Source organism: Pristis pectinata, chromosome 3 (assembly GCF_009764475.1).
Source record: "Pristis pectinata isolate sPriPec2 chromosome 3, sPriPec2.1.pri, whole genome shotgun sequence".
NCBI classification, from domain to species: Eukaryota; Metazoa; Chordata; class Chondrichthyes; order Rhinopristiformes; family Pristidae; genus Pristis; species Pristis pectinata.
Window position 1 is genome coordinate 17,282,792 of NC_067407.1, and position 13,716 is coordinate 17,296,507.

The window sequence follows — 13,716 nt, forward strand, 5'->3', positions numbered from 1 at the left end:
ACATTTCCCTCCCATTCATGTGCCTATCTAAGCTTCTTGAATGCCCCTATCATATTTGCCTCCACCACCACGCCAGGCAGTGCATTCCAGGCACCCACCACTCTTGTTTTTAAAAACAAACTTGCCCTGTACATATCCTTTGAACTTGTCCCCTATCACCTTAAATGCATGCCCTCTGGTATTGAACATTTCAACCCTGGGGAAAAGATACAGGCTGTCTATCTACGCCTCTCATAATCTTTTAAACTTCTATCAAATCTCCCCTCAACTTCTGCCACTCCAGGGAAAACAACCCAAGATTGTCCAACCTCTCCTCAGAGCACTTGCCCTCTAATCCAGGCAGCATCTTTGTAAACCTCTACTGCACCCTCTCCAAAGCCTTGATATCCTTCCTATAATGGAGTGACCAGAACTGAATACAATACTCCAGATGCAGCCTAACTAAGGTTTTATAAAGCTGCAGCATAACTTCCTGGCTCTTGAAATCAGTGCCTTGACTAATGAAGGCAAGCATGCCACATGTCTTCACTGCCCTGTCAACCTGTGTAGCCACTTTCAGGGAGCTATGAACTTGGACCCTAAATCCTTCTATTCATCCCCACTGTGAAGGGTCTTGCCATGAACAGTGTGCTGTCCCTTTACATTTGATCTCCCAAGGCGCAACACTTCACATTTGGCCGGGTTGAACTCCATCTGCCATTTCTCCGCCCATATCTGCGACTGATCTCTATCGCACTGTATCCTTTGCCGGTCTTCTACGCTATCCACAACACCACCGATCTTCGTATCATCTGTAAACTTACCCACCCATGTACATTTTCATCCAGGTCGTTTGTATAAATCACAAGGATCACTTCTAATTTTTAAATAAAAATTCAGGTGGGGGTATAAGTAATGACTGATGGCAGGTGATAGATGCTTCAGAAATGTAGTGGTTAGGTTATTGGACTAGGATCAAAAGTTTTGGACCCTTAACTAAGAGGCACAAATTTGGTAGATAGGGAAGTTAAGTTCATGCAATTAAATAAATACAGAATTATTTTTAAAAAGCCTTGTCTGGGTAATGGTAACAATGAAAATTATAGATTGTCTTAAAATTCTGGTTACTAATGTCCTTTGGGAAGTAATTCCACCATCCTTACTGAGTCTGGCCGATATGTGAATGAAGATCCACAAATAGCCTCAATAAATGCTGGCATTACATTTTACCTGTGAATGAATAAAATTTAATAAACCACATGAATGTGATTTTTAATTTTATCATAATACCCAAATGATGTTTTCTCCTTATCAATTTTAAGTAAGGAAGAATTGCATTCATGTGGTGCCTGATTTTATATTCTGAAGGAGCTTGACAGGGTGAATACTGAGGGGTCAACTACCTGACTGAGTGTTCAGAATTAGGGAGTGATGTCACAAGATAACATATCAAATATATAGGACTAGGTTCAGCAGGAATTTCTGCTGTGGGTCTTTGGAACTTGCTGCTCCAGAGGGCTCTATACATAACACTGAGATTCATACACTCTGGAATCCAGGGGAATCAAGGGATATAAAACTATCCATGACCTTGTTAAGTGGTGATCAGGTTCATGGGGCTGTATGGCTGTTGTAAGAAAGGTTCTTTGAGGTCTCAAAGGGCAAGGACTCTGGACACAGTCTTTGGAGTCTAAAAATGATTTATTCACAAAGACAAATGCGGGGACAGAATGGATGGGAACGGATGCACACTTGCACACACACACACACACACACACACACACACACACACACACACACAGGTGATCGCGAATGTGGGGAAATCGCAACGAGGGCGAGATGCACGCGCGCACATGCACACACACACACACACACACACACACACACACACGCACACACAGACACACACAACAAACTGGTTACAAATGATCAGGAAAGAAACAATACATTGCCTGACCCCCCTGACTCAGTGCAAGTATCGGCTCTACACCCCTGGGAATCTACTTTGGACGCTCCTAACCCCTGTGGAAGTGCACACCCTTACCAATGGTCTCTTTGGCATTGTTCGATTCCTGGAGCAATCAAAAGAGTAAACCATGCACATATGGCATTCTTTATAGTGCTAGAGGGCTGGGTGGAGCCAGCCTAGGTAATTCAAACAATCCAATGATTCACGGCCAGGTACAAAGGTATGTACAGGAGCCAATGGTCAAGGGTGTGTACTGATGGGTGGGCGGAGCCAGACCTTGATTGACAGTGGTGTTGCTTTCGATCATGTGCTCAATGGTGTCACGTGACAGCCATGACCTTTCACACTACAATGGCCTATCCATGCTCCTGTTCCTTGTATTCATCAGATCTTTAAATCACATTTCAAAGCATACCATTTATTTTATTCTTGCAGCTATTGAGTAATACAGCATGGAAACAGGCCCTTCAGCCCAACTCATCCATCCTGACCAAGTTGCCCATCTAAACTAGTCTGTGTTTGGTCCATGTCCTTCTGAAACTTCCCCATCCATGGACCTGTCCAAGTGTCTTTCAAATGTTGTTATTGTACCTGCCTCAACCACTTCCCTTGGCAGCTCGTTCCATATTCCATGTACGTTGGAAAGCAGGCAAACATGGCAGGGGTTATTTGCATCCTGCAAGCCCTTACAACCATTCTTCAGAAATGAGATCTATAGCCAGTGGTGTGCCGCAGGTATCGGTGCTGGATCCGCTGTTTGTCATCTATATTAATGATTTTGATGGGAACATAGTTGGCACGGTTAGTAAGTTTGCAGATACCACTGAAATTGGTGGTATAGAGAACGGTGAAGAACATTATCTCAGGTTACAACAGGATCTAGATCAATTGGGAGAGTGGGCCAAGGAATAACAGATGGAATTTAACTTAGACAAGTGCAAAATGTTGCATTTTGGGAAGTTTAAACCAGCAAAAATTGTATAGTAAATGGCAGGGCACTGGAGAGTGCTGTGGAACAGAGAGACTATGGGTATGAATACTTAGTTCCCAGGAGGTGGCCACATGGGTAGACCAGGTGGTGAAATGGGCGTTTGCCCCACTTGCCTTCAGTTGGGATTTGGGAGTATTGTGTGCAGTTCCAGTCTATAGGAAGGATGTCATTAAAATTCTAAGTTGAGTTTATTGTCATTTGCACAAGTACATGTATGCACAGGTGCAATGATAAACCTACTTGCAGCAGCATCACAGGCACATAGCATCATATAAGCAGCATTCACAAGAAAAATATAAACTAAAAATAAATTATACACAATTTTTACAAGAAAGAATGCAATTAAAACAAAAAGTCCATCTTATTGCAAAGTGATCAAAGTGGTCATAGTGTTGCTAAGCTGTATTGATTAGTTGTGCCAGTTGGTTCAAGAACCGAATGGTTGAAGGGAAGTAGCTGTTCTTGAACCTGGTGGTGTGGGACTTCAGGCTCCTGTACCTCCTGCCCGATGGCAGCTATGAGAAGATACTGAAAAGGTGTGGAAAAGATTAACAAGGATGTTACTGGGACTGGAGGGCTTGAGTTATAAGGAGAGACTGGATAGGCTGGGACTTTTTTCCCTGGAGCATAGGAGGCTGAGTAGTGACCTTATAGAGGTATATAAAAGTCATGAGGGGATAGATAAGGTGAATGGTTAGTCTTTATCCCAGGGGGAAAGTCTAAAACTAGAGGGCATAGATTTAAGGTGAGAGGGGAAGATTTAAAGGGGACCAGAGGGGCAAGTTTTTTCATGCAGAGGGTGGTGGGTATGTAGAATGAGCAGCCAGAGTAAGTGTTAGTGGTGGGTACAAACAGATTTAAAAGACATTCAGGCAGGTATGGATGGAAAAGATTTAGAGGAATATTGCCCAAACAGAAGCAAATTGGACTAGCTCGGGTAGGCAGCTCAGTCAACATGGATGAGTTGAGCTGAAAGGCCTGTTTCTGTGCTATATAAATCTATGACTTTATTACTGTAATTTAATTTCTTTAATTTTTGGACTCTAACCCCAGAGCAGATTACTGGTTAATGAAAATAATGTTGATAAGGCAATACAGAATACTGTATATCTTGCGGAAGATTCACACAAAATAGCATGAAGAAATAATGAATGACCAAGCTGGTAACCATTGATTTATTTATTGAACAAATTATTCAAAACCTTCCAGGATAAAACAATTAATACTAAAAATTTAGCATTGCAATCCAAATCATTCTTCCTTGATTGGTTGCTTTCAACAGTTGTTGATTCCACAATTCACTTACCCCTGATTTCAATTACAAAACCAAATTTTCATTGAGATCTTTTTTTTAAAGAAGATCAAAGATTATATGATGTTTAACTACATTGCTATAAGCTATTTAGAAACTCTGAAGGTGCACAACACCATATCTCTAACAGTGTGTATTGTACAAAAATATGTTGAAGGATGCCAGTTTATAAGATAGAGATAACAGCTATCATGATAATGCAAAATATCTCCATCTCCATGTGACCTGCTTAAACAATTAATTCAATTTAATTTGCATTTATAATTATTATTAGAGTCAGCAAAATAGATTCTACGTTAAAATCAGAAACAAAAATGAAATAAATGAAATAAAAATTGTCACATCCTGTACTTTGTAAAGGCTGAGGTGTAAATTAATCACTTTTAACATGGGTTAAATTACTAAACTATTGAAGAAATTATTTGTTTATAAAGTTATTCATTATAAAACATTATCTCCCTTGTACTTACACCTATTGATTTAGAAACTAAGATACAAATCAGATTAAAATAAAACTTTAGTTTTCTCTAGCATTTTACCATCCTCCTTTTCCAGTAATTGGTTTCATGATAGAGTTACAAAAATGTGGGATCTGAATCAAATTATGTGAATTAATGATATTGGCAGAAAACAGCAGGTTCTATAGATCTTGTTGAGTTAAATGGCAACTGTAAGTTCCACAAGGGTACTCAAGGCAGACATTATCAGTATAATAGAATATTACTGCAGAAATATATATCACATTGAAAAGTGAATGTAGATTTCAGTTATTTAATAGATTGAGACTGTCTCTGTTCTTCTACATAAAATAAGATGTTTATTAATGAAATAACTTTCTAATAATCTAATAGTGGGTACTCAATTTCAACTTTTCTGTTGCCGGTAGACCTTAGAAACCAATAACATAGTGAAAGCATATTGTTGATAAATATCATTTCAATATAAATTATACTTGTGAGCATGTAGATTGTAACCCAATTGCCATTGTCTTATTATATGGTTGACCTCAATTCTATTGTTTACTGCTTAATAAAGCAGTTTTTTTAATATAATGTAGAAGCTTTTCTTCTAATGGTTTTCTCTAATTGGAGAGCACAAGAGCACTGTAACTTGGTTTGGTAAGATAAAATCAATGCTTTAGGAATAACAGTGGTTTGTCATGTTATAACATGAATGACTAAATCAATACTTATGGGGAGGTATGGATATTAAGTCATATTTCCCTGCTGGACCATGTCAACTCAACAAACTTGTTAGACTGCTAGAGGAATACCTCTATTAGGCTCATAAGCTGTTAAACGGGGAATCATTTTAATGCAATCAATGATAGGGCAGACACTATAGCAAAGAGTGCAACCTGTGCAGTTTGCAGTCACTCGAGGAAGGTGCGTCTCAGGGTCAAAGGTTATGGCCTAGAGAGAATTTAAAAATAAAGAAATCAGAATAAAAGCCACCGCAAAACATACAACAAGCAACCATAATATAAAGGTGCTTTAGAACTGTATTCAGATAAGACAATGGAGAACATTTATTAAATATAATGGAATTCATCCAGAATGTGAATTGCTGGTTTATTTCCAATTATCATCGATGAACTGTAGAATGGATTTAAATGGGATGTGTAAAAAAAACTGCATACTGGTACACACCATCTTTCTCATCTGGAATCTTGATTCATCTTCAAAATTAGCATTCATTCATTCAGTTAGTTATCTGGCTGCCAGCTTCAATTTATGAAATTACTTTCAGCCAATTGGGCACAGAACTATAAATATTGACAAGCTTGTTTCAAAAATCCAACAATGCCACACACTGGCCAGTTCTAATCTCCCAGAAACCCAAAATGTAGGACAATTGATATAAGCTGCTATATTGTTCAGTCTGATACCACCTGAAGAAATTTAACTAATTCTTGGCAATAACGTATAAATCATTGAAGGATCATTTCTGGCTCATTTTAAAACTACTTGGATATTTAAGGGGGAAAAAAAACACAAAATAATGAATCTGTAATGTGTAACTTGTTTTCAGAGAATATTCAAAATTTCATCTTTAAGCTGATTTATCCAAATTTACCTTTGTGATAATTATTTTGTATTTATAAATATTGCCCTATATATTGAGGTTAATTGGGCCTTTTAAGTTGTTCCACTTCTTGATGGTGGAGTTCTTCAGCACTGGGAAATGAACATGCTGAACACAGATTCTTTGTTCTCTTCCCTCAACCTATCATTCAGTTGAATGTTAAACCAATATCAAATCTAATTATTTCAGCCAAGCCAACATACTGCCACCTTTCACACTTTTCAAAAATGGACTATTTCATGACTATGCAGTTATAATAAAAAGTTATGATTGATGTCAATATTTTATTCAGTGTTGAATCCAAAAAGTTGAAATCAACATCCATGTTATCTCCCTCATCAGTTTCAAGCACTGTGTCACCACTACAAGCCATGTTTCCAGTTGCCATCATTCCAACAGACAGCACAGCAGGAAACAAATTTAACAGCTGAGTAAGCAAAATATTATTGGAAAAAGCCCAGGAAATGGGATTAGAACAGTTGACTCCAAAGTAAGTTACCTTACTGGAAAGAAGATGGCCAAATGGCCTACAAGGACAGTTTCAATTTCTGAAGTATTTGAAATGAAAATGTATGTGGGTTTTACTTTCATCTGAAAGTACACATGGGGCGGCACGGTAGCGTAGCGGTTAGCGCGACGCTATTACAGCACCAGCGATCGGGGTTCGATTCCCGTCGCTGTCTGTAAGGAGTTTGTACGTTCTCCCGTGTCTACGTGGGTTTCCGCCAGGTGCTCCGGTTTCCTCCCACATTCTAAAGACGTACAGGTAGGTTAATTTGGGGTTTAAAATGGGTGGCGCGGACTCATTGGGCCGGAAGGGCCTGTTACCACGCTGCAAATAAAATTTTAAAAAAATTTTAAATTTAAAAATTTAAAATACAACCAGAAAAGCTGGAAATACTCAACAGATCAGGCAGCATCAGTGAATAGGAGTATCAGAATTGTTGACCTTCTTCAGATAGAACATAGAACAGAACATTACAGCACAGTACAGGCCCTTCGGCCCATGATGTTGTGCCGACATTTTATCCTTCTAGCTCTCCTAAATCCATTCTTAAGCTCCCTCCTGGCCACCTTGTAACTCTTAAGAGCCCTGTTTGATCCATGCTTTCTAAACCCTGGGTAAGCTTCTTTCTTCCTCTTGACAAGATATTCTATGTCTCTTGTCAACCACAGTTCCTTCACTCTATCGTCCTTACCCAGCCTCAATAGGACAAACCCATCCAGAACACCATGCAAGTACTCCACTATACTTAAGGACAGCTTCTACCCCACTGTGATAAGACTATTGGACGGTTCCCTTATACGAAGAGATGAACTCTAACCTCATGATCTACCTTGTTGTGACCTTGCAACTTATTGCACTGCACTTTCTCTGTAGCTGTGACACTTTACTCTGTACTGTTATTGTTTTTATTTGTACTACCTCAATGCATGCTGTACTAACCCGATGTACTGTAACTGCACTGTGTAATGAATTGATCTGTACGATCGGTATGCAAGACAAGTTTTTCACTGTGCCTCGGTACAAGTGACAATAATAAACCAATACCAATAAACAACCTCCACGTTTCCGTTGTGCACTTCCCCCAGAACATCTGTCCCCAATTTACGCTCCCAAGTTCCTGCCTAATAGCATCATCATTCCCTCTCCCCCAATTAAATAGTTTCCCATACTGTCTATCCCTCTCCAAGGCTATGATAAAGGTCAATACTCAAGCAAAACTTGTAGACATGACCTGCTGATACTTTTCATAAGCATAAAGTGATATAAATTTGCTTTGCACAGTGGCGCAGAAGAGGCAATGGTGAATTGAAGCTTCTTCCAGCTCTGTTTTCTTTTCCATCAAAGTTAATGGGATTGAAAATCTGGCAGATTACAAAATGGGCTGCCAGTGCTCTACCACATGAGATGAGCTTCTATCTTGCATCTTGCATTTGAAAAGCTTCAACTAACAAACCACTAAAAATCAAGATTTAAGCTAATTTTATTTAACTACTTAAAATGCTTGCAAATTTAAGAACCTAGAGGGAACTATAACAAAGACCCCAAGTATAACAAGCCCCAAGCTGAAATAAATGTGAAAGATCTACTGGAGTGACACAATAGATACTGGCATGTCAAACTGCATGCCTGCCATTCTACAATGCTTTGTAGCTCCTATGTTCCTTTGCATGCTTCAGTTTTCTGCTATTGTCAACTGGCAGGGTATTGACAAATTACTTCATGTGAACTGTTGTCAGCCAACAATAGTGTACGGTTTTGAACTCATAAGGTGTCAGTTAGATGACACAAAGCCAGACAAATCCTGAAATATTTGAAATATGTTGGAGAAAAAAAATCAAGATTAACTATTATGTGTGATTGATTTTAAAACTAACCATTCTCTGAAGCTACTTCTTTTGAAATCCTTGGATGTATGAAATCAGGTCCAGGGGATTTTTAGCTCTTAATTCCAGCAAATTTTGTATTTTTTCTTTATTAATTACTTTAAGATCTTTAATCTCATTAGACTTTGGCTTTCCACAATTTCCAGTAAGCTATTAATGTTTGCTAGTGTGACAGATACACACGCACGCACAAAATATTTAACATGTCCATCATTTTCCTATTTATCATTATAAATTCCCAATTTCTGCTCCTAAGGGATATACAATTTTTCTAATTACCATTTCAAGTGCTCTCGCAATTCTGACTATACAGTATCTCTTAAATGTTTATTATTATATTCCTTACCATTAGGTTCTTTCTTTGTTGTTTTTCTATGCCGACTTGAGACTTTTTGCTCTGCTAACATTTTAAATTTCTTCTTGTCATCAAATGCTATCCTTAACCTCTCTAGTCAGTTCCTCAAAGGAATAAACATATTCTTAGATCTGCACACCCACAAAATACAGTGGCTAGAAGAGTAGGTCTGAGGCCAAGTATCCTACAGCAAGTTACTCACCTCCTGACGCCCAAAGGCCTTTCCACCATCTACAAAGCACCATCAGGAATGTGACAGAATGTCTACGTTTGCACCCTCAAGAAGCTTCACCAGGACAAAGCAGTAAATTTGATTGGCATCCCATTAGTTAATCTAAATATTCATTCCCTCCTCCACCAGTCCACAGTGTGTAATATCCACAAAGACCACTGCAGTTACTCACCTCCCAACAGTTACTCACCTCCCAAATGCTTCACCAACAGCACCTCCCAAACCCATGACTTCTAATATCAAGAAGGACAAGAGCTTCAGGTGCCTGGGAATACCATCACCTTCAGACTCCCCTCCAAGCTATACACCAGCCTGACTTGTAACTAGATCACCATATTATTCATCATTGCTGCATCAAAATTCTGAAACTCTCCCAAACAGCACTGCGGGAGTAATTTCAAAAGAAGGACGGCAGTGGTTCAAGAAAGTGGCTAACCACCACCTTCTCGAGAGCAATTGGGAAATGAACAATAATTACTGCCTTGACAGTAATGCCCAGATCCTCAAAATGAATGAAAAAAGAAGAAAAATAGAGAATAATTATTACACAAGTGTTAAACACTGTGGAATCAGCATTCTCCTACTTGGCAAGAGTCTTGAAGAGGGATTGCAGTATCCTTCATAATAATATTCCTTTTCTGTCTACACTTAATAGAATTGTAAAGCATGAAAACAGTTCCTTTGACCCATCAAGTCCACACTGACAATCAGGCACAAATTTACACAAATCCTACACGAATTCCATTTTATTCTTCCCACATTCCCATCCTCCTCCTCGACTCTACCGCCCACCCACACATCAACCAATTAATTAACTGACATGTCTTTTGAACGTGAGAGGAAGCTGCAGCACCTGGTTGAATCCCATGTGATTACAGAAAGCTAAACATGAGCTGTGGGAGGAACTCAGTGGGTCAGGCAGCATCGGTGGAGGGAATTGGACAGTCAATGTTTCTGGTCAAGACCACTTCTTCTGGACTAAAAGAGTAGAGGGGAGATAGCCAGTATAAAGAGGTCAAGGGGAGAGGAAGGACAAGAGCTGGTGAGCAATAAGTGGATCCAGGTGAGGAGTGGTTGACTGGCAGATGGAGTCAGGTGGGGAAAGGAAGGGTGTTGATGGTAACGGTGGTGGGGATCACAGAGAGAATATGCAAACTCCACGCAGGCAGCACCAGAGGTCGGGATTGATCTTGGGTCACTGGAATTGTGAGGCAGCAGCCCCACTAGCTGCACCACTGTTTTTCAAGTACGATGGAAGTCATACAAGCCCCATGTATCGGAGAGACTGGAACTCAAGACAAAACCTGGTGGTGCTCAGTTTCTGTCCCTTCAGTGCATCAATGGTAAACTTTGATGGAGGGGAGCTGGTGTTTTTATCCGCCTCCTCAGTGAATTCTGACCGCAGTTTTGGGCATGCGATTTTTGGAGGTCCCACACGTACCCCAGCGCAACAATGTGCAACATCTACATCTGAGAAGAGCAAGCATATGACTGGGCCTCCCAAAGACAGAGCAAATCCAAATACCTGTGGCCAACACATCAGTAGCAGGTGACTAAGTGCCATTAATATATCTTTTAATTAGCCAACTAGCCCTTGCTTCATACTTTCACTAATGTTGTCTAAGATTCTGCCTGCCCCATTTGTGGACTCCCCTGAACACTGTTACAGGCACTTGTCTTGATACATTAATGATTCCATCACCAACATTTGCAACAGAGTGATGGCTAATAAAGATTTTGGAACATTGAGGCAGCATTGTTGTGCAGCTAGAAGAACTGCTATTTCACAATTGCAGAGACCCGGGTGCTCCAGTGCTGTCTGTGTGGAGTTTGCACGTTCTCCCTGTGACCACATGGGGTTTCCTCTGATGTTCCGATTTCCTTCCACATCCCAAAGATGTGCAGGTTGGTCGGTTAATTGGCCATTGTAAATTGCCCCTGGTGGTGGGGGGATGAATGATAGAATCTGAAGTATCAGGAGATACTGATGGTCAGCATGGACTTATGAGCAGACGGTTTGTTTACCTGCCATGATGACCCTATAAACCCAGCTGCATATTTCCTTACTATGTGCTGAACATCAACTCTGAAGGCATTTCCATTGAATAGAGGATTTCCAGAATTGTTTTAAATTGTGAGTTAGTTCTTCCTTCATATTCTTGACTTTTTTTTTCTAGGGAAGTGGTTATTGAGGAGTTAAAAAGAAATAGAGCCAGAGAAATAAATAATAAGGAAAGACAAGAAGTAGGACTCTCAAAAAAATAAAGCACATTAATGGCACTTAGTCATCTGCTACTGATGTGCTGGGCACTTTTAATCTTATTTTTAGTACTTTTGGACATTTTAGGTATGTTGTTCTAGTCTGAAAACAATCTTATTTACTCAGTTAATGCTCTTGACATTCTGTTCTCATTCCCTTCCTAAGCCCTTGAAATCCATTCTGTTGAACTAACTCTGTGATTTACTCCCTCTCAAGATTCAGCCTACTCCATTGTATTACCTTCACTTGAACCCAAGTGATAATGGACAAATCCTGTTTTAATCGTTAATAAATAACTTCAAAGGAAATGGAATAGTTCATGCAATATTCAATTGCCAAAATTAAGTTTGCTTCATTGAAACAGCAAATCCTTATTAATTTTACTTTGTTACAACTGGATTGTACACAATACCTTAAGAATATTTGAAACCAGATAATCAGTTTCAGATTTGGAAAATCCAATACTTTAGCAAATAGGTTGGGATTTCATTTGTTGTTATTTGAAAAACAGCCACCTACATTTATAAGGCACCAATGATGCAATAAAACATTCAGGGAGTGTTACAGAACTATATTTGCCACTGAGCTATGTACTGAGGAGAAAGAAAAATGCAAGTTTCCAGGAAGGTACTATGGAATAATAGGGTTGGTCTTGTGGAGAGCTGGTGTGAACATCATGAGTTGAATGCTGCCAGAAGTTGTTGGGTCAAATGACTGAAGGCTTGGTAGGTTTAAAAGGATGCCTTGAAAGAAGAGAGAGAGGTGGAGAGGCAGTGAGATTTAGGAGCAGAATATTAGAGTTGAAGTGTTTGGTGCCTACAGATATTGCTACCAATGGTAGAGCAATTAAAATAGGAGACCAGAGTTGCCAGATATCTTTGAATAGGTCACCAGCTGGAGAAAGTGCCAGAGGTAAGGAATGCCACAGCCACTGAGGAATTTACAAACAAGAATGAAGTTCTTAACCATCAGCCAATGTAGATGAGGGAACACTGGGATGAACCATTAGGGGGGATTGATGCAAGGCAGGTCCCAATCAGCAGACTTTTGAATGTCTTTATGGAGGTTAGGAATGTGAAAAGGAGATCATAAATACATTGGACGGTACGGTGTCACTGCAGGTAGGGCAGCTCACAGCTCCAGTGCCTGGGTTCAATCCTGACATTTGGTGCTGTTTGTGTGGTGTTTGCACGTTCTCCCTGTCACTTCCTCTGTTTTCATCCCACATCCCAAGGACAAGCGAGTTTAATGGACTACGGTAAATTGGCCTGTTGTAGTTGGATGCTAGGAGAAATGGGGTTTGTTCACAAGTGTGTGTGTGGGGAATAAATGGGGAAATGGGTTTGTTCTGAGAGCCAGCATTGACTCAATGGGCTGAATGGTCTCCTTCCACAAAATATGAAATGTAAGTACATTGAAGTAGCAAAGCTGAGGGGCAACAAAGGCCTGACAAGGCTTTAGCAGCAGATGAGCTACGGCTGGAGCTGAGTTGGGTGAAGTTGAGCAGCAATGAAAGGTTGGAATCAGGATTTCAGTGGCCAGAGGATTGGACAGGAAAGAAATAAAAGGTGACATTGACTGTGGGGTCCTGGAGTGGTAAAGACAAAAGAAACAAACAAAGTTGGAAACAATTCCTGCTGCCTCAGGAAAGCACCTAATATAATCAATGACTCCTCCCACCCGTTATTCTCTCTTCTCCCCTCCCCTGTCGGGCAGAAGATACAAAAGCCTGAGAGCATGATCCACCAGACTCAAGGACAGCTTCAATCCTACTATTATCAGACTCTTAAGTGGACCTCTCATTCGCTGAAAGATGAACTGCTGATCTCCCAATCTACGTCATCGAGGCCCTTGCATTTTATTGTGTACCTGCACTGCACTTTCTCTGTAACTGTAACACTATATTCTGCATTTTGTTTTCTTTTTACTACCTCAATGAAATTATGTACGGCATGATCTGTCTGGATGGCATGCAAAACAAAAGCTCTTGTATTTCAGTACATGTGACAATGATAAATCAATACCAATATCCAGTGATGAACTCAGGTCTGGTACAGAGCAGCTCAGTTGCGCAAAACAGATTACATGAGCTCCCAAAAGGGAACAGATGGACAATTCCACAACAATATGTATTAATATTTT

At 39.9% G+C, this 13,716-nt stretch overlaps 1 protein-coding gene across 6 annotated transcripts in view; it reads right to left on the reverse strand.

Moving 5' to 3' along the window:
* Positions 1 to 4,158: 4,158 nt before the first annotated feature.
* Positions 4,159 to 13,716, reverse strand: part of LOC127568515 (dihydropyrimidine dehydrogenase [NADP(+)]-like) — a 581,379-nt gene continuing 571,821 nt past the window's right edge. For all 6 annotated transcript variants that reach the window (XM_052012359.1, XM_052012358.1, XM_052012364.1 and 3 more), the window contains one exon: positions 4,159 to 5,663. In XM_052012359.1, coding sequence (XP_051868319.1) covers positions 5,505 to 5,663 — 159 coding nt within the window. In that variant the 3' untranslated portion in view covers positions 4,159 to 5,504. The remainder of the gene's footprint in view (positions 5,664 to 13,716) is intronic.